The sequence below is a fragment of the Magnolia sinica genome, chromosome 14, assembly GCF_029962835.1.
Source record: "Magnolia sinica isolate HGM2019 chromosome 14, MsV1, whole genome shotgun sequence".
Lineage (NCBI taxonomy): Eukaryota > Viridiplantae > Streptophyta > Magnoliopsida > Magnoliales > Magnoliaceae > Magnolia > Magnolia sinica.
Window position 1 is genome coordinate 70377476 of NC_080586.1, and position 21720 is coordinate 70399195.

At 41.7% G+C, this 21720-nt stretch overlaps 1 protein-coding gene across 4 annotated transcripts in view; it reads left to right on the forward strand.

The window, feature by feature from the left end:
- The first annotated feature begins 1702 nt into the window (after positions 1–1702).
- Positions 1703–21720, forward strand: part of LOC131226113 (UPF0613 protein PB24D3.06c) — a 45027-nt gene continuing 25009 nt past the window's right edge. For 2 of the 4 annotated variants that reach the window (XR_009161647.1, XR_009161648.1), the window contains exons 1-3: positions 1703–2055; positions 9959–10035; positions 20494–20599. Coding sequence is in view for 2 of the 4 variants with exons in the window: in XM_058221810.1 (XP_058077793.1) it covers positions 1861–2055; positions 9959–10035; positions 20494–20599 (378 nt within the window). In the remaining 2 variants the exon portion in view is untranslated. The remainder of the gene's footprint in view (positions 2056–9958; positions 10036–20493; positions 20600–21720) is intronic. The other 2 variants (XM_058221810.1, XM_058221809.1) reach the window with 2 other exon arrangements.

Here is a 21720-nt window from a genome sequence, read left to right on the forward strand (position 1 = left end):
TGTCCATAGTTAAAACCTTCGTAGGGCCTACCTAGATATTTATTTGCCATCCAATTTGTTAATTAGATCAAATGGACCGGGATGAAAGGAAAATACAAATATCAGCTTGATCCAAAACTTGCGGATACTAATAAGTTATTAACCGCAAGTGTTTTATCCCCATTATGACGTCCACCTAGCCTTGGATATGCCTAATTTTTGAGCTTATAGCCTAAAATGACATGGCAAAGTGTATGAACTGCAGATAAAATCCATACATTGTGATGGTCATGGTGGTCCCTCATAACCCTAAAATCTCCAAGGTGGGGTAGTACTCAAAGTGTGTCCATCGGAGGAGGTTGGGGCACACCTAATCCACTCCCAAGCAGCCGGATAATGAAACTCACCATGAAAGCCTTTATAGACGCGGCCATAATGTTTTTTTTCCTCCATCAAACCTAATGATAATGTCGAGACCTATATGAATGGAAAGCACAAATAAAAGCCAAAACTTTTAGAGCCTTAAAAAGCTTTTAATGGTGTAAGTTCAATCACTAGAATTTTTTATGCAGAAAAAAGATGGACAACATAAATATAAAATATATGCATCACATCAACACCACAATGCCCAACATAATAACACACCACCACCACGAGGGATAGTGTGACCACTCACCTAATCCGCGTCTATGGTTATCATATGGATCAAAAATTTAAAATTGTGTCATGGGCCCACTTGTCCAAACCAAAACCAACATATAGTTTTCATGGACCCAATGGTGGAACAGAAGCCCTTCTGTAATTGGACGTGGATTGGGTGAAGCAGGCAATTCAGGTAACAGCGTAGTAGCCGAGGCCCCCGACCCGAGGGCCCACCTCAATGTATGTGTTGTATATCTATGTTGTCCATCCATTTTTTTCATCTTTTTTATTTTTTATTTTTTATTTTTTATGTTTAACATGGTTTAAAAAATGAGGTGGATCGAAATCTCAGGTGGCCTACAAGGTAGTGATTGAATTCCCAATGTTAAAAATTTCTTAGAGCCACAAAAGTTTTGGATCAAGCTGCTCTTTGTATTTTCCTTCCTTCAGGTATCTGTGACATTATATAAACATTACAGTGGGCCTTGAGAAGTTTTTAATGGTGAGCGTTCAATCACCACTGATTTACTATAGTGTGGTCCACCTGAGATTTGGATTGCCTCATTTTTTGAACCATTCCCTAAATTGAGTTGGAAAAACGGATGGACGGCGTGAATATACAAATAATTACCCCTGGCTCACCTCATCCGGGCATTCCGTCATTTTCCAAAGAATTACCCCAACCCACCCATGCTTCTCCCTTCCTAAGAGAAATGGTCAAATACAGACCATGTATGTGAACCGTCATGTTCACCTCTTTCTTTCTCTCCAACCCGTCAAACTTGTATAAAATCCGAGCCCTGAAGAAGGTGGGTCACACCCAGAGAACCATCTGGTGCGAAGATCAAGCCCATCCAATAAACCAGCGGGACAAAACACCGAAATCAATGCAGAACCCGATGGTATTACACAACATGAGTCCATGACCCACCCAATGGATGGATCGAATTAATTTTCATTAGGATAATTTTCATGGTCGTACCCACCCTTTTGAACGGATCCGATTTTCCACACGTGTACAGGTCCGTGAGAAAAGAGAAGGGTGGGTGTGAATAAATCACATACAGGCGTTGCAGGTGATGGTTTCTCCTTCCGCCCAAAACCTCAGTCCCGTCATTCAGATGAGAAAATCCAGTCCTCTGATTTTTTCCACCGATCCAAATGCTCCCAGCGCGAAAACCCCCAAAACCAGACCAGAAACCCTAGAGATCCTCTGATGGGTGAAGCGAATCCTCTGTCATGAATTCATCTTCTTCTTCCTCTCTCTCTTCTTCTTCTTCGTCGTGGTTTTCTGGCATTGTTCGCGGTCGCTCTGGCAGTGTTAAGATGGGAAACCATGCGAATCCGATACCCGGTGGCGATAGGTCTGTTTCTGGAAACATCAAGAATCAGTTCATCGGCCGCCTTTTCAAGTACGGTCCGAAGGCGATTCAGGTAACCTGCGTTTCTTCTCGTCAGCGAGTGAAATCTTTTTCGTTATCTGAATTTCGGAGTTTTCGTTGTTTGGTTGGAAATTCCGAATTATTAGTTGTTTAATTGTTTCAGAGTTTTCTGCATTTTCAGTAGTTTCAGACTTCAGGGTGAAGATGCAAATTAGATCCTTTATTTTATTTTATTTTATTTAAATTGAATTGATGGAGGTTCAATTCAGTGTTACCACAGTAGTATTAAGTTGTAATCAGTAGTCCAATATGGACCGTCCATTTGGTCCAGCCAACTCTTTATGGGCCACTGAGCAGAAATCTCTCTGATTTGACAGTTCTAACCATCCAATTGGTTAATGATAGTATGGAAAAATAGGTCTCAAATAATGCAACCAAATGTCCTCACAAGCTGGTTGATCTAAGATCTGACCACTCTGAGTGTTCAGATTGTCTTGATTGATGATCCGGACCAAATCTATGGTCTGATGATCAATTGGGTGGGATCAACAGTCAACTTGCATTGTGGGGCCCGTGGGATCAATTGTATGGCCATGAATTCAATAGGGTTTATTTATTTAATTAGTCTTTGGGGCGAGATTGAGTTATGATTTAGTTAATAAATTTCTCTTTTGTGTTTTCATCAATATCTTGGTGGGCAACTCTTGGGGCACCAAATGATGTCCGAATGACACGATATTGGTCCCTTTGATAGCCTCTCTATCCAGCTTTCAGATGAGTCCATGATCATGCAATTCCAAGGCTATTTGAGTGAGTTATGGCTCATTTACATAAGGGCCATTTGTTGGTGATGGGATTCAAGGGTGTTTTTGCCATGTTCATAAATTGGGGCTTCTTTCTTTTGTTTGAGCCTATATAAAGCCATGCTATGGACATGTAGTGGGTTATTATTACTTAAAATATAATGTCTTTTTTTGTGTGTTTATTTGCTTTGGAAGAAGATTTGGAGAGGGGATCTGCGTGATCTCTAACATTCATTTAGAGAATTTTTAGGGTTCTTTTCGACAATCATGCTTATCTTACTTTGATCATTTGCACCCCCTTTAGGGTTTGCATTGTCAAATCAACAACATGAACCATCAATTGGTGGGGCTCATCATGGGTTATTTATGGTTGAAAGAATCACTTTGATCAGATGAATCTAAACATACCATTTATGGGGTGGAAAAAGTACCATCACTTGGTTATTGGTGGTGTTTGTAGACATTTTTTGCTAGCGTTATTTCAGTACTTACAGGCATTACTTTAGTAGTGTTATTCAATTACTAGATGTTTGATTTTATTTGTTAGTTTACTAGTTGCAGGGGTTAACCCGACCTGACCCAACCCAACCCAACCCAACCCAACCCAACCCAAAAGGAAGATGAGGGAACTTCAATTTATCTACCACATCAAGTAAAGAGCCGCCTTCACTTTTCTGAAATTGGTTTTCAAGATGCGCCACCTCTTTGGCTGAAAGATGAGGGAACTCCAATTTATCTAAAAGCAATCTCTTCCACTGCTTAGAAGATAACAGATTCTTCGAAAAATTAATTATCGAATCGCAAATCTCCCTCTTCCATTGTTCTTTTCCCTTCCACTACAATGCTGCTAATTATGTTGCCCCAAGCACTTGCATTAGCAACACTATGGAAGAATCGAGTATTCTTAGCACCCTTGTTTAACCACAGAGCTCTTGATCTTTGCCTCCAGCTGATTTCCTCTTTTTTAATATGACTAGAGTACTTTAGGTTTAAAGCTTATGTTTTCTCACATTCTTCAACCTTCATCTGACCAGCTTCCTCTATTGCATCTAAATCATTAATTTCCTCCAATTATATGTCAAACTTTGCCTCACGAGTCCCAATCACCTCTTTGTTCTAAATTTTTATATTCTTTTAATAGCTTGAGTTTTTTGCTTAACCTCAATCCAGTGAAACCCTCAACCGCAAAGAAAGACCCTCATTAAGTAACCAACTGCTTGAAGCCGACAACCTTCAACCGCAAAGGAAGGCCACCATTTAGGCGGTTTCGAACCTAAAAGGTTTAGGATCCTAATTCTTTTCTGTCACCTCAAGCAAAATGGGGGCGATGATCAAATATGGTTCTTGACAATCCTCTTTGACACACATGAAGAATTTTTTCAATCCATTCTGAAGACACTAAAAATGCTTCTAACCCAAAAAGCGTGGGATTCTTTCGACCCTTTGACCAAGTGGATTTAGCTCCCCCCATTGGTATCCACTAGATCCTGTGAATCGACCCAGTCAACAAAATCTTGCATATTGTGGGTTATGCGCCCCCCTCCAGATTTCTTTTGTGAAAATTTAACCACATTGAAATCACCTCCAACACACCACAAAAAATTCCATTTCTGTTTGACTTTGAGAGCTCATTCCACAAAAATTCACACTGCCCAACAATGCAAGGCCCATAGGCCACAGGAAAAACCCAAAGAAAGTCAGAGGAGATATCTTGTAAAACAACATAAATTGATAATTTACCTACCTCCCTGTCTACCTTTATATCACAAAATTTCAGGTGATGATAATACCCCTCGCTGATCCCACAACATCTAAAGAAAGTCATTATGTACATTTACTCCCCCGAACAAAATCCATTATGTTGTGTCCATCAACTGTATCTTTGTTTCTTGCAATGCAATGCAATCCGCCTTATATTTTTTACACATCTTCTGGATCTGAACTCTGATGCGACATTAGTGGTACATGCGGCATGATCGCCCATGGGCGGATTTCACACCCTGTCGCGTGGGTATTTTAGTTTTAGGCTTTTTTTTTTTTTTTCCCAGGGGCTTTAGTGCACTTTTACTTTTTCCACGACTTATATACATTGTGAGAAACCCTATTTTATTTTTTATTGAATGAATAAAAATTCGTATATTTTCTTTCTCTTCTATCAAGAGATTAGAGTTTCAGGATTGACCTTTGGGTGTTGAGGATTCCAACTTGATTTCAGGTTTTCTTCTTTCCAGATCTTCGAGGTGCAGGAAAATGTAAGAAATCTGCCTTCTTTTCTTTTAATGACAAATGACCCGTAGTTTCTTCATCTCGAATCCTCCCTTCTTCATCCATTTCGTTCTTCTGGACATTCTCTTTTGATTTAAACGGAAAAGAGGGATGGCTAGTTAGTAGAATCAGATCCAAACTTGACAGTAGATTGACTTATGCTAGATCTGGGATATCCTCATATCCCTAGGTTCTTCCCTTTTTACTTTTTATGTGATTTTATGCTAAGGGGCATGATCCCGATAGAATGATCTCATCTGTGTGTTGAGATTTGCCTAATCCCTTTGATTAAAAAACAGTTGGTTGATTAATTTATTTACTTAAATCTTTTTTTGAGTAAAAATGGATCGACCAATAAAAATGAGGTCAGGTTGGACATCCGTGCGCTCCACGAGGCCGGTCAATAATCGATACGACAAAGGGCTAAACCTTAACCTCGAACCGAGTAAGAAAGGAGATCGGCCTCGGGCTTCTAACACTCCCTGAAAGCAGATTGACTAAACTGCTAATCTGCCCGACGCCAAAAGGAGCTCAGCAATGACTCAAGGGAAGAACCCAGGTTGGATGAACCCCCCCTTTGAGCGACTTCCCATCTCGGCCTCCCACTGAGCCCTTCTGCCGTTTCCAACCTAGAACCAACTGCCCAGGTCTTACCAAACTTATTCGTCCGAGATCTTAGCCGAAGATCTAGGGAGACGATTATAACACGGATGATCTTCGCCGCAAACCTCGGGAGATCAGCATGATTCGCTCGAGATCCAAATCCCACTACAATACGTCCCTACTAAACAAGGAGACCACCTCCTACGCCACTGCCCTCTCCCACTTATAAATAGAAGCATCCCTAATGGTGAAAGGTATACACAACTCTCCACTCAAAAACCCTACGTTCAACATACCTAGCTTGCCTATCTGACTTTGGCATCGAAAGGTCTCCTGCTGCAGCCAGGGTTTCCATCTTTGTCTTCTTTTGCAGGTCCCAAGCGGTCTAAGAAGGACGTCCAGATTTCTGCATCAACAGTTTGGCGTCGTCTGTGCGAACGACATTGAAAGCCGTTCTCATCACTTACATGAGTTCAACCATGGCGAAAGGGAGAAAGAAAGCTCAGACCGCCACTGTTATGCCTAGCCCTGTGCTGCTAGAATAATTCGTGGATCGCCGGGACTCATCTTCCCAACCTCAGGCTGATTTTGTGCCCGTGGGCGCAGCACAACGATCCCAGAATTGGGGAGGTTGGCTCGTTTTTCTTGAACATCAAGTTGAAGCCCTGACTAGCAACCTCGATCAGATAAGGTGAATGTTAGAGCGACAGATCACTCCTCCCAACCGGGGAGCTGAGGAAGTTGTTGCTAGGGCAGTTACAGAAGTCTCTGCACCATCTTGAGCACCTATTGGCTCTCGGAGAAGTAGACAGATCGGCGCAGTGCCTTCCCACACTTCGGGCATTGCTACGTTGGCTGCCTTTGACTTACATCATAAGTTGGAGAAGAAGAGGTGTGGCAAAGATCCCAAGGTCGTGACCGAAGCAATAACTGAGAACGAGGATCCTTGGGAGGCCGAGCTCAATGAACTACAAGGTCAAATCGGCGACATATGGCGGGCCTACCGCGCACATGCGCCGACCTTGATAGAAGCAATGTTGGAAGAAACTGAGCCACCATTCACCGCCGACATCATGCACGCTCAGCTCTTGCCCAGATTCCGGATGCCGCAAATTACCCATTTAGTCCGAGGCCACTGACCCGGCCGAACATGTAGAATCTTTCAGGGCATGGATGGAGCTTGATGGTGCATTGACTGCCGTAATATGCTGAGCATTCTCCTTGACTCTGTCAGGGGCAGCTCGGAAATGGTTTTGACAAGTGAAACCACAATCCATTAGTTCGTTCACGCAGCTCAGTAAGGCTTTTACCACCAACTTTATCGCAGGAAAGGATAGGCTGAAACCTACGACTTACCTCCTCACCCTCCTCTAGAAAGATAATGAGTTGTTAAAGGACTACATCAAACGCTTCAACATGGTGACAATGCAAGTAGATGACTATTTGGACCAGATTGCCCTGGTCGCCATGATAGCCCTTCTAAGGGAAGGGAGGTTCTTTTTCTTGCTCGGTAAGAATCCCCCCACAACCTTGGCCGACCTCCTCAACCAAGCTCAGAAGTACTCCAATGCCGAGGAGCTTTTTAGCTCGTGAAAAGCTACGAGGAATGGAGGAAGCTCAACCAAGGAGAAACAACCCAAGGAAGAACAGGCGTTAGCTACCAGCAACAAGCGGAGACGAGACGACAACTTGACTAAGGGTCAACGTCTGAGCACAGATTCAACTCTTACACCCCCCTCAATGCAACGCCCGAACAGAGGTTCTCATGGAAGTTCGAGACAAATGAATCCTCGAATGGTCGAACCGAATGAAATCTGATGCTGACAAGTGAGACAAACGAAAGTACTGCCACTTTAACCCAACCACGACCACTCCACTAGCGACTACTTCGACCTTAAAGAGGAGATTGAAGCCCTCATCCGTAACAGACATTTGCGAGAATATGTCAACATGAGGGAAGAACGGGCAAATCGGAAGAATGAGCAGCCCATCAACAATGAAGCTACCGAAGAATTCCGCACCATCTTTGGTGGACCTGCTGGAGGAGGAGACTCAAACCGAGCACGAAGAGCCTATGCCCGAAGTATCAGTCACAGCTGCTCGGAACATCAAGTCCGCATCACCAGCAGACCTCTGAAGGAATAGAAAGTAGCATCCTGCGAGCTAACCTTCACCGAAGAGGACGCCCGAGGTGTCCACCACCCTCATGATGATGTAATGGTGGTGGTCATGACTAGTCAACCGCAAAGTGTTTCGAATATTGGTGGATACTGGCAACTCGGCCGACATCCTCTTCATTGAAGCCTTTGACAAAATGGGGGTCTGGAGGTCCCGACTTCGACCTGTCAAAACTCCCTTGCTCGGGTTCGCAGGGGACAGAGTCACCTCCGAGGGATCCATAAAGCTCCCAGTTACAGCGGGAGAAGGACAGAACCAGACAACGACTTTGATCGACTTTCTTGTAGTCAACTACCCTTCCGTTTATAATATCATTCTCGGACAACCGTCCTTCAACGCTTTACGAGTAGTAGTGTCAACTCATCATCTCGTAATGAAATTCCCAACTGAGCATGGAGTTGGGTAGGTCAAGAGAGACCAGCAGGAAGCTCGTCAGTGCTACTCCATGGCGCTAAGGACATAACACAACACGATGACCATCACCTCCCTCGATCCTCGGGAGGACTCGATCGAAAGGGGATGTCCAATGGAGGACCTTGTGACCATCCCGCTCGACGAATCCAACCCGACCCGAGCAATATAGGTCGGCTCATCACTGGCTCCAGCTCTATGGGATGAGATCATGGATCTCCCCCGACGACACACCGACATATTCACCTGGTCCCATCGGGACATTCCCGATGTCAACCCAAAAGTGATGGTTCATAAAATAAATGTTGACTCCAGCTCTACGGGATGAGATCATGGATCTCCTCTGACGACACACCGACGTATTTGCCTAGTCCCATGGGGACATTCCCAATGTCAACCCAAAAGTGATGGTTCATAAATTGAATGTTGACTCCGACCATTGACTAGTGAGGCTGAAGCGATGTGCGTTCGAACCAGAACGGTACGCTATCATTGTCGGTTGGATTTTTATTATCTTAAATAAGTTATGAATTGATTTAAATCAATTTAATAGTTGAGGGGATTTTCATTAAAGATTCATTCATAGGTATTGTCTTCCACATTTTTCGAAGTTTGTGAATTTAAGTATTTGACTCGATAACTGGGTTGGACCAGATTTTGTTTCTTTGCCTATCTTTACTTGCATAAAATATAAAAAGGAGATATTTGGGGCTTGCTACAAGTACTGTTGGGTTCTAGGATCATGCATATGTAGTAAAGAATTATATGTATTTGGAGTTATAGATGTTGTATGGCATATTTTTTTGAATTAAAAAAAAAAAAAAACTGTTTTAATGGGAAACCTCTCACCTTGCAAAGGGCATGAAGGGAAGCAACTACATATTTGGGTGTGGGAGTGGGGAAGCTTCTGTTTCAAAATGTGAACGAGTATAAATAACCAAGTAAGTGGGAGCAAGAGCACAGTCTGAAGTGTGATTTGAAGTGGGAGCAGCCCCTGGTTGGAACTTGGAAGGTTCTTGCAACTAAGAATCATATCTTTTTCCTCTTCGTCTTCTCATATTCTTCTTTCTTCCTGCAAAATCCTTCCAACTACATCATTTGGCCATGTGTAAGAAAACTAGAGATGGCTCCATTATATAAGGGAACTTTTATTAGTGTTGAAGGGTTTGAAAGGAGGCTGAGAAGAAGAACAAAAGGACTTTGATAGAGATCGGGAGTGTTAATGACAAAAAATGTGAGCTGTACAGCCCCACCTAGGTGATGGAAATGAGGGCCATATAGCCATACGGCCCACCTTGGCTTTTGTATTGGTAATGTAGTCCCTTAACTTATTTGGTGCATCTAAATTGGGTAATATACTCTGTACAAGGTAAGGGGGATGTTGTCATTTTTGCTTATAACTAAAAGTATATAAGAAGTGGTGGGGAATGTCATAATCCTAACTCTTTTTCCTCTCCCATTTTTTCACTTTCCTCTTCTATTGCTTTTCCTTCCCTCTCCTACAACTACAGGGAGAAGGATAAGTAAGTTTTTTTCACTCACTGAAGATAGGGCCTTGGAATTTTTGGCAAAAAAGGATTCATGGAGCTGAGCCCAAATAGTTGGGACAAGGCAACAATCATGATTCTTTGGTCTTTTTTTTTTTTTTCTCAGCGTTGTCTCTATTTCCAAATTTCACTGGTTTCAGTTGTGCAGGTTGCTTTCAAAACTGGAGACTTCAAACAACAAGTTATCTTTATTGGGGGATTGACGGATGGATTTTTGGCAACTGAGTATGTTGATGTACCTCTTCACATCCATGGCTCCATGCTTCTATTTTTGCTATCATTACATTCACGCAACTGTTCATTTTTCTTTTTCTTTTTTCCTTTCCTGGCAATAACATATATGATATACCACTATGTATATCATTCCATGCTTGAAATCTTATACTGAGAAATTCTAATAATGTACATGGGACATCAGTGAAAAACAATTTATAAGTTCTGTAGACTTGTAAACTTGTTAAAAAGCTCATCTACTTGCATAGAATTTTTCAACAGTTCTTACTGCATTGACTTTCTCTTTTGTTTATAGTGAGCTATCTTTTAATTGAGCTTTGCTAAGCATACATGTGTGTACTAGGTGGCTCATGTGCATGCATGCATTTGCCTGTGTGGGATGAGATCCAATCCATTCATTAGAGCACTACCACTGTAGATGTTGTTGCCTAAGAATCAGGTTGGTCCTCCTGGTTGAAGCTTTTTTTTTTTTTTACTATCCAACTGCTTTGAAAACGGTGGTCCACCTATTGATTGAACCAGATTTGTTTTCATGCAAAAGCATCTACATGGTCAAACCCACTTGAGACGGTTTGGATATTGCACCTGTACACTTTGTTGAGATTCTTGAGGCACAGTGTCATGTGCATGAGCTGCCTTGCATACAAATGTGGGCTTCGCAAAGCTCCTTTCATTTTATTAGCCTTTAGCCTGCATTTTGTGCCATGGGGCTTTGTTGATGTACGTTATCATTGGAAATGAAAAGCCACAGAGATGATTTTCATTATTTAGTATCACTATGATGAACACTGTTGCAGATGTCAGGGATTTATTGCAGGACCCTTCTAGACAGGGCCCTGCTCCTGTTCACATTTCAGAATCCTGCTTCTTACGTGTTCACACCACTAACATTTTAAGAAGCAGATGATTTCTTTTGGCTTTTGGTCCGCCTTAAGGGCTACCGTCCTTCGTAGGTGAGAGGGATGAGATGGCGTGGAAAGAGGATAAGTTGGGTCGGTTCTCTGTTCAGTCGTTCCACGGGATGGTTCAAGGGTTCTTGGTGGGAGTGTATTGTGGTCACACCTCTTTTGTTTGGTTCTATGGCGCCCCTCCTAAGGTAGTGGCTTTTGTGTGGTTGGTGGGCAGGAATAGGGTGCTTACTATTGATAATCTTCTAAAGATGTCGATGGTTATTCCCAATATCTGTGTAATGTGCATGTTGAATGTGGAGTTGATAAATCATTTGTTCATCTATTGTTCTTTTGCTAGAGAAGTGTGGGAGAGATTATTTGATGCAGGACATAGAAAATTAAATATGATATGCAAGATTGCAGGCTTAGATCACACCAATTCAAAAACAATCACACAAATTCCACATCCCACATGAAAATCCAAACATTCAATTAAAGGGGAATCTATGCGGGTCCAAGCCGACACAGGCTAGGACTGGACCGATAAAATTATAAACCAAACAATGTCAAAGGGAAATAAAATCAACTACTCATGCATAAAAATCAGTCCCTAATCCAAGGGATTCCCTAATTTCAATTCAAGGAACCCTAAGGTGATAAAAAGGGGCAAATCAATTAGGGATCATGTAATATAGGGTTAGGATTCATGAAAAAATGGCTATGAGAGGATAAAACCTGAGCCAAAAGATAATCCCGCGTGTGGACAGTAACAATGGCCCAGACGGACGTGCGTGTGATCCCGACTGCACGTGTGTGGGGCCCACTATTCAGAAAAAGGCCACCTTGGCCTTGGTCGGCCAGGGATGGACTCCAAAACCTCCAAATTTCAGCTCGATCCGATGTACGGTTTGTGCGTGGTGCTCCGCCAAAGTTTCAACTCGCCTGCGGGCCGAAATCTGGAAACCTGCTTCAATGAAGAAATCTGATGCAACAAAAGGACAAATTCGAAGTACGGATGGTGGGGGAAGATGGAAAAAAAAAGATGATGGAAGATGGGGGTGAATTGGGATCGATGTGGCTTCGCACCAAGGTAGTTAGCCCTTCGAAAAGGGAGGGCTTCGCACCCACTTTTGAATTCTTCCACAACTCACGAAGAGAGCAGAAAAATACAGCAGGAATTTTTTATTAACTTCAATCAATGAAAAGAACTACAAGGGGTGCCTATTTATAGGGAGAACCCTATACCCAAAAACTTGCACCATGTGCGACACTTATTACTTGGCGATGAAGTAAACTAAAATAAAAATCAAACGAGGAAATCTAAAGCATTCACGATGTTCTAAATAATAACAATAAGCAAAACCTAAAATATAAAACCAATCTGACGAGTGGGCCACGATCATGAGATCCCATGGTGGGCTTTTCTTGACTATCGGGCCACTTTTCTGAACCAAAACTCGACTTCTAGCTAGGAGGCCCTCCTTGGACGTCGTCATCGAGGCAGATCGATGGTGGGGTCCTCCATCTACGTACGTACGTGCGTAGGGAGGGCGGCGTGAGTGTGCGTGTGCGCGTGATGTCCCCATCATTATTCGTCTCTTTCAAGGTGTCGTGGGTGATGCCGGAGTCCTTAGGAACTTGTTTCTTGCATGGCACTGGGGTGGGATTGGCAAAAAAGGAAGGGTGGTTTGGAGATTAGCCATGTTGGCAGTTGCCTGGGCTCTTTTGGGGGAAAGGAATAATCGGTGCTTCCGGAACCGAGATGGGTTGGCACTGGAGGTCTTTAGAAGGGCAAAGCTTGCATGTTTTAGGATGGGTTTCTCGTTTTAAGGTTTTGAGAGCCCACCTAATGGATATGGATTTGGGCCGTAAACCTAGCACCTTCTCTTGTCTATTCTTTAGTTAAATTGCATTAGAACTCATAGTTAGGAGGAAGGGGAATTTTTGCTTTTGTTACTCTGGGGTGTTTTAGTCGTTTTCACTTGCTTATGATTAATATAAATAGGAAGAGAGGGGAGGTGCAGCCCTGGAATCCTCCTTTCCTTTCTTTTCACCACTCTCTCTTCTCCTCTTGTTTATTCTTCTTTCTTCCACTTATATTTTACAAATCTACATGGTATCAGAGTCAGGTTGTTTCCATCTACCTTATCCTTATTTCCTCATTTTATTTTTTAGGCTCTCTCATCCCTTTTGTGCTGAAAATCTTTTAAGAAACTTGGGGCTTCTTTTCTTTCTGTTGTGTTGGGCCTTTGTAATGGTCCGTACGTGAGAAGGGGATGAAGTGTTTGTGATTATTGCCTCTCATGGGATGTGTGAACGTGTGGGCTGATTGCCTTCGTCACATTCCATGTTCATGATCATCAACACTTGTGATTGGTTACTATGGTTAGAATGTATGGACCAATGTTTTAAATAGCGTGTAGCGTATAGCCATATAGCGTAGCGTTTGGCCCTCTATAGCGCGTAGCATAAGCTACACAATACATAATAATTTTTAATTAAAAAATATGATAAAATTTACAAAATGCGTAATTCCTATGAGTTATTGACTGTGAATCTGGATCATCAACCACATATTTCCATGCAAAAGCTCCATTTCTTCACCTTTAGACGTTTCTAAGTGTGACCTCTTTTTTTTTTTTTTTTCATTTATTGAAACATCACAAATTCATAATACGTACCACAATTTGGATGGTATGGATTGATCTACGTGCTCTATCCACGATATGGACCACAATTTGGATAGTCCGGAGTGATCTAATGTAGTGCCACGTATGGTGGGGATGAGTCACCGCCATTTTAAAATAGGTTTTGAACTAGCATTAGAAGAAAAACTAAAAAAAAGAGAGGAGATTCCAGGTAGCATACGCTGCCTACGCTACATGCTCTATAGCTTATGCTACATGCCCCGTAGTTTATGCTACTAGGGAGTTATGCTACTTGCATAGGCTATGAGCGCTACCGAAAACACTGGTGGGCTGTATCGCTGTACGGTTCATATTTCTCATGCATTAACAATAAGAAAATTAAAATCTTTTCAACAATGACTGCAACGCCATACTCCTTACCTGAGAAAATCTGCCGGTTACATTCCAGGCAAGTAGACCAAACCCTGCCTGAACTGTAATTTTCCAAAAGATGTGCCCATATTCCTTCCACACTCCAGCTGACCAGCCCTGAATCAGATCGCTGACTGAGATTGGAAATACCCATTGGATACCAAATTGACTCATCAAAGCAGGCCAAGTACTCTTAGCAGTCGCGCAATGTATGAACAGTTGGTTAACAGACTCCTCACTTGCATAACACATCAAACAGTGATTGGAGATAGCCACTGTCTTTTCAGATGAGCAACTGTTAAAATCTTGTCAAGGAAAATGTTCAACTTTTGAAACCTTGTCGAGGAAAGCTGTCCAAATGAAGGCTCTAACACTCAAAGGAATCTTAGCTGACCAAATCTTGTCTAATGGATCCCCCTTGTTCCCCACCCACAAGATAAAGCAGCAGAGATCTGACCAAGAAATTGCTGTTGGATTCAAGAGTCCATATGCACCGGTCAGCACCATTTCTTGGAAGGCAAACGCCCTTGAACAAATATGGTCACACCAGACAGCTCACCAATCTCCCGTTCCATCAGATGTCTGTGAAAAGATGGCAGCCAATCTGTTTTCTCCCCAACATGCTCGAAACAAATGATCAATGCAGACCACTATTAGTTACTTGCAAGAGAGTATAAACCTTCAAACCTCTTGCACAGTGGGACCTTGCTGCGCCAGAAGACTTACCAAAAATGTATAGAGCTCCTGCTGCCCACTCTAAACCCGAGGAAAGTTGGAACGGAATTCCATTGCCCAAGAAATGGTCATCCAAACAAATGGGCCATCCCAACTAGTAGCTAGATTGATGTCCCATCCATTGGAGGCCTCATCATACTTCTCAAGCACGGACTTCAGCAGTGAGGAGCTTCAGTCTGCAACCCTCCACCTCTTGGATAGCAGAGATGTTTTAACACTTTTGCCATCTCTCAGACCCAAGATCCCAGCTGATGTAGGTTTACAAACCCCCTCCAATCAACTAAATGAAATCTGTGTGCGCGCCATCTTCGTCGTTCTAGAAAATGTTTCTGTTTAGATTCAATGCAAGCCGCTACTTTTATAGGCAACCTGAGGATCGATAGCATAAAAATCAGCAAACTGGATAGGACAGGCTTAATCAACGTGATCCTGCCCCCTATGGAAAGAAGTCTCCCATTCCAAGAGGCTAATCTCCAGTGGAATTTTTCAATTACTTTATCCCAGTACTCTGCTGGAGGTCTGGGCCTAGTTGCCAGAATCTTGAGATGTTTGATTGGAGGGCAGGAAACCACAACCAATCTTCCGAGCCAAATCAGATATGCGATCAACATTGAGATTAATTCCTGCATAGTGATTTTTGACAAATTGATTCTCAGCCCAGAGACAATCTCAAAACAATAGGAGGATGCCCCTGAAATTCTGTACTTCCCTATCTGAGTTGTCCTCGAAGAGTAATGTATGATCTCCGTATTGGATGTGCATAATCATGTGATCCTGGACCCCACCTATATGATGTTAATGATCCTCGAGCTCTTTAGAGTGGAATGAGTTATGTTGTGTGCTTGATTTAGGAGCTATTTTTGGCGCGCATGATGGCATAAGGAGAGTAAAAACTGATATTTCTTAAGATGGCCCATCCTCCTCACCACTTTGGACAATATGGTTTGAATGCACCAGTAGGTGGTTCCAAGATAGTCCAACTCTCTAAGGGCTGTCTTTTTGAAAGATAGAAGTGACATAGGACAACTAACCACTTGCTCTGAAAGCTTGAATTGATAAAGTGTGGTGAATCAATCCCTTTATCTCATAGCCCAGGTCAGGCCCTCGGCGACCCCCCTAGTGGGCCCCACTTCGCATGGGGTCTCGCCTCACGCGAGCCAACTGCCTCGCACGAGCTGCCCACCCCGAGTGTGCCCCCACTTCACATAGACCACCCCACTTGAGTCCGATGTGAAAATGCCCCTGCATTAATCACTCTCAGTGAGGAGTCTCGAACATGAGACCTCCCGCTCTAATACCACTTTTGACGTAGGACAACTAACCACTTGCTCTAAAAGCTCCAACTGATAGAGCGTGGCGAATCAATTCCTTTATCTCATAGCCCAGGTCAGGCCCTCGATCAAACCCTCCTCGTGGGCCCCACTTTACATGGATCTCGCCTCACACAGACCACCCACCCCGAGTGTGCCCCCGCTTCACACAGGCCACCCCACTCGAGCTCGTTATGAAAATGCCCCTGCATTAAGAAGACTAGTTATTGAGTGGGCTAGATAGCTCATACTCTTTGTAGATAAGCCTATTGACTTTTTCTAGGGTTCTTGGGGGTTTCTGCCTTTGTATTGCCACGGATGATATGATGCCTTAGGGCGTGTTTGATTTTTCAATTCACTGGGAAATACCTGGGTAAATGGTAATAATTATTTCCCTCCGTAGTTGCCGCACTCTTCCCTGTAACTGATTTGACAGCCTACTTTTTGGAGGTAAAAATGGCAAATACTGTAAAACGTTTGTGGGTCCCACCATGATGCATATCATATGTCCACACCGTTCATCCATTATGTTAGATAAATTTATGATATAAGCCAAAAAAATGAGGCATATCTAATGCTCAAGTGCAGTGTTCGAGTTGTCGACGAAATCTCGATATTATCGCCGATAATATCGGTGTCGCTGGCCCAGCGACACCGAAACCCCATTTTTTCGTTTCTCTTCGGATTATCGGTGAAATATCGCAATATCGGCGAAATATCGACGAAAATCTTGGATTATCGCCGACCAAAAATCCAATAAATAGGTAAGAAAACCTCTCTTTCAAAAAATTGGAAAAAATATCGGAACGGGAAGATCTCTTACTTGTTGATCGGAAATCGGAGCTCCGAAGATCGCCTCGATCAACATCAGAAGAACGCCGATCGACAGCACCGGATTTACAGGTAAGAAAATCCTCCTTTCTTCGGCAACAATCCTCCTCCAAAAACCCCCTTTCTTCGGCCGCATTTTCTCTTCGGTGAGATTTTAGGTTTTGTTTTTTTTTTTTTTAAAAAAAAAGAAAAAGAAAAAAAAAAGAAGAAGAAGAAGAAAGGAAGATATGTAGTGTGAGTCGCGCGTGATGCGGTTTCGCTAGTGACGCTGCCAGGTGGTTGGTCGTGATGTTATGTGGGCCCACCATGATCTATGTGTTTTATCAACACCGTCCATTCATTTTTACAAGTCGTTTTAATTAATTTTCTCATAAATGAGATTGACTAGAATCTCAGGTGGACCACACCATGGGAAAATAGTAATGATTGAACGTCTATCACTAAAAACCTCTTAGGCCCACTGTAACGTTTATTTGACATCTAACCTGTGGATTAGGTCACACGGCATGTAGATTAGTTCATACGGACCTGGATGAAGGCAAAAAACAAATATCAGCTTGATCCAAAATTGTTGTAGCTCCAGGAAGTTTTTAATGGTAAGAGTTCAATCAACGCTGTGTGGTCCATTTGAGATTTTGATCCACTTTAGTTTTGGATTCCTACCATAAAATTGTCTCTAAAATGAATTAGACGGCATGGATGATACACATACATCATGTTTGAAGTCCACGGAGCACCAACCATGCTAGTCCTAGGGAGTATCCAGTCCGTTTGAGGCAGCGGATTGCGTACGTGAGTAAGTCGTACGGGTTGGAACTCAATAAACTCGGTGAGGTCCACCGTGATTTATTTATTTTATCCACTCCGTCCATACATTTTAATAGATAATTATAGGCCTTTAGGAAAACAAATGAGGCATATCCAATGTTCAAATGGACCACACCACAAGAAACAGTTGTATTGAATGTCTACCAATGAAAAATACTTGGAGGGCCACAGAAGTTTTGGATCAAGCTTATATTTGTGTTTTCCCTTCATCCATGTCTGTATGATCTTATGAATAGGTTGGATGAAAAATAAACATCACTATGGGGCCTAGAAAGGTTTCAACGGTGAAAATCATTATCCCCACTATTTCCAGTGGTAAGATCTACTTAATCTTTGGATATGAATCAATTTTGGGCTCAACCCCTTAAATTTGATGGAAAAATGGATGGATGGCGTGGATATACCACATACATTCAATGTGGGCCCAAATGAGTGGTCAATTATGTTTAAACGGTGGTCACTAAATCTCCACTATTTTCTCTCGTGCGACTGCCCTGAGTTTTGGATCCATATGATTTTTTATCTGATGTCCTAAAATGATCTAAAAAAACGGATGGACGGGGTGGATTTTTTAAAAACATTATGATGGCCCCACGTAGCATCTCAGTGCAGGAAGGAAATCATCGTCCGGGACGCGGATTAGCTGTTAAGTAGAGAGACTCGCTGCTGAGGTGACGTCACCTAGTTTTGTAGGCCCCACCATGATGTATGTGTTGTATCCTCACGGTCTATTTATTTTTTTAGACCATTTTAGGGTATGAGACCAAAAATGAGGTATATCCCAATCTCAAGTGGACCACATTACAGGAAACAGTGTTGAATGAGCGTCGACCATTAAAAACATTTTGGGGGCCATAAAAGTTTTGGATCAAGTTAAATCCCACTGCGGCGTGAGTGTGTGATGGTGTGTGTGCTGTAAAAAAAGAAAAGAAAAAAAAAAAAAGGAAACAGTGTTGAATGAACGTAGACCATTAAAAACCTTTTGAGCCCATAAAAGTATTGGATCAAGTAATATTTGATTTTCCCCCTCATCTAGGTCTGTATGACCTAATCATACATATTGGATGTCAAATAAATAGTACAGTGGGCCTTAGTAGGATTTTAATGGTGGATATCCAATCATTATTGTTTTCATGTAGTGTGGTCCATTAGAGATTTGGATCTGACTCCTTCTTTATTCCGTAAACTAAAATGATATCTTCGAATGGTTGGACGGTGTGGATACGAATACTAAGTAATTTATGTGGGGTCCACTGTGATTTACATATTTTATCCACTCCGTCCATTCATCTTATCAGATAAATTGAGGGCTTTAGCCCAAAAACTAAGTATATCCAAATCTCAAGTGGACCTCACCACGGAAACAGTGTGAATTGAAATTATACCGTCTAAAATTCCATGAGGCCAAAGAAGTTTTGGATCAATCTGTTATTTGTGTTTTTCCTTCATCCATGTCTTTGTGATCTTATGAATGGGTTGGATGACAAATAAACATCACTGTAGGCCCTACCAAGGTTTCAACTATGGAAAGCATTAATACCACTGTTTCATATGGTGTGGTCCACTTGAGCTTTGGACATGCTTCAAATTGTGAAACAACCATTAAAATGAGCTGAAAAAACGGATGGACGGCGTGGATAACCCACGCACATAGATGGTGGGCCCAACATGTTGGGCAACAGTAGTACTCTCAACTGCCACGGGATCCGGACAATGATTATGAGCCACCTCGTCATTCTATGTGGGGATGAAATATGGCAAGAAATGTGTATTTTTTTAATTCATTTACTTCTGCATGTCTTCATTGTTATAAGCTTACATTTGTATTATATAAACTCATTTTGGTTACCATTTGAGTGATTTCTTACGACAACGCATGCCTTTTGACCCCTATTAAATGGAAACTTCTTATTTAATGCATTCTTTTTGCAATTTTTTTATTCCTGAATATGTAAATATGTGTATTTAGGCATGTCCTGAAGTTTCACTGAAAAATTCCACCATTTTCTCCATGTTTCCCCCTTTTTCCTTGCATTTCCGGTTATCGGCGATATTATCAGCGATAACGATATTATATCTTTATCTTCGGCCAGCGAAACTTGTAGCGATACCGACAACTCGAACACTGCTCAAGTGGACCACGCCATAGAAAAATGTGAATTAAATACTTATCGTTAAAAATTTACTGGGGCCATTGTTTCTTTTGGTATGGGCCAGTTGAGTGTTAGATCTAACTCATTTTTCTTCTCATATCTCAAAATGTTGTGATAAAATGGATGGACGGAACAAATATATCATATACATCAAGATCGGGTCTTAAAATGGCCACTACTACTTTTGAACCGGTTTCCAAGAAGTGAAATCCCCCTGAATATTCAAACGGGTGAAACGGTAATAATCACCCATTTCCAGGGTATTTACCATTTCCAGGTGAAACGATAAAAATCAAACAGGCCCTTATTGTCACCAACATAGGGAAGTGGAAAGCGTAGATCTTCTAGTGTGGAGGTTTCATCTCTCCTGTTCCTTTTTTCCTTCTTGCTATATCTTGTATTGCCTTTTCTTTTGCAACGGAGTTTTATCGCCATTAAAAAATGGCAGATCTTGCTAAAAGTAAAATGGGTTCATGCACATGTTGTGTGTGCTTTTGTGTGTTGCCTGCAGGCACACACACATATGGATCTATGCATGTATATCTAACCCCGTTAAAGGCTTGTTTTAGATAATTTTGCCTTATATCTTAATGGAGGTTTTGTTTTGCTTTGTTTTTTTTTTTTTGTAATAACTATTGTACAGGTATTTGGAGCCTTTATCAATTGCTTTGGAAAATGAAAAATGGTCATTGGTGCAACCTTTGTTATCCTCTTCTTATATCGGATATGGCACTTCCAGCTTGAAACAAGTAATTTATTTCTTGATCCTATTCTTTCTTGACTTTTAAGGTTGTGTAACCTATGCTATCCAAAATAGAGATGTCGATGTGAGAACATTGGAATTAATTGCTGATACATCTCTATTGTTGCACTATTGGTTCTTTCATGCATGTGGTTTGATCTCTAGCTTTGTGTCTTATTCTCTTATATTGTTTGTATGTTCTATGTTAAAACACAATCCTCTAAAAAATAGGATGTTCCATGCATATTTCAGAACTTTTTAGTTAAAAAACTATTTTTCAATTTATTTATTTTTGGTTGATTCCTACTTGCAATCCTCATTAGAGAACAATCTTGCATACTTGCCAAGCTCCAAGTCTTTCATTTAGCTTAGGATAGGGAATGTAGCAAGGTGGTGTGCAATTCAAGATATTTCTATGCAGTATGCACATAAATGTTTCTCTGAAATCTAAAGGATTTGATGGACAGGATGCTTCTATGCATGAAAATAGAAAATGCTATAACTGCTCAAATTTATAGAATTCAGAAACTACCTCGTCTTCTTGAAATCTAAACCAAACTCAATGCAGTTCTTTTGGCTGATGGAGGATCTCAGAACAGAACTTAGAGAGCATGCTAGGATCACGCCGACATGAGTGGCATGCGTTGTGTCCAGAGAGTAAAAGTGGAGCAACATAGATGAAAGAATTTATACGTTTGGATATATAAACCAAAAGGTTCTGAAAATTTGCCTAAGGTTCTGCATGTGATTGGCTAGTCGCCCTCTTATTCAGCTCGAAGTTGAGATTCTAAAATGACAATGAGTGATTGGCTGATGTTATGCACTAACAGCTTCTAAAGGGGCATATTGAACTGAAAGACCCTCCTTTAGGACGTTGAATGGTTGATAGTCAGTAAATGAGTTAAGAAAAATGATTCCACCAGCAGAATCGTAGAGCCGTTTCTGTATTGACTTCGTAAAGAAAAATGATTCCATGAGCAGAATCGTAGAGCTGTTACTGTGTTGACTTCGAAAGCAAGCAATTACGAAGTCAGATGATTCCAAGACATTAGATCATTTCTCTTCCAAATTTAGAAAATAACTCTCATCATACAAGAAATCCAAACAACAGAGGCCAAAAGACAAATG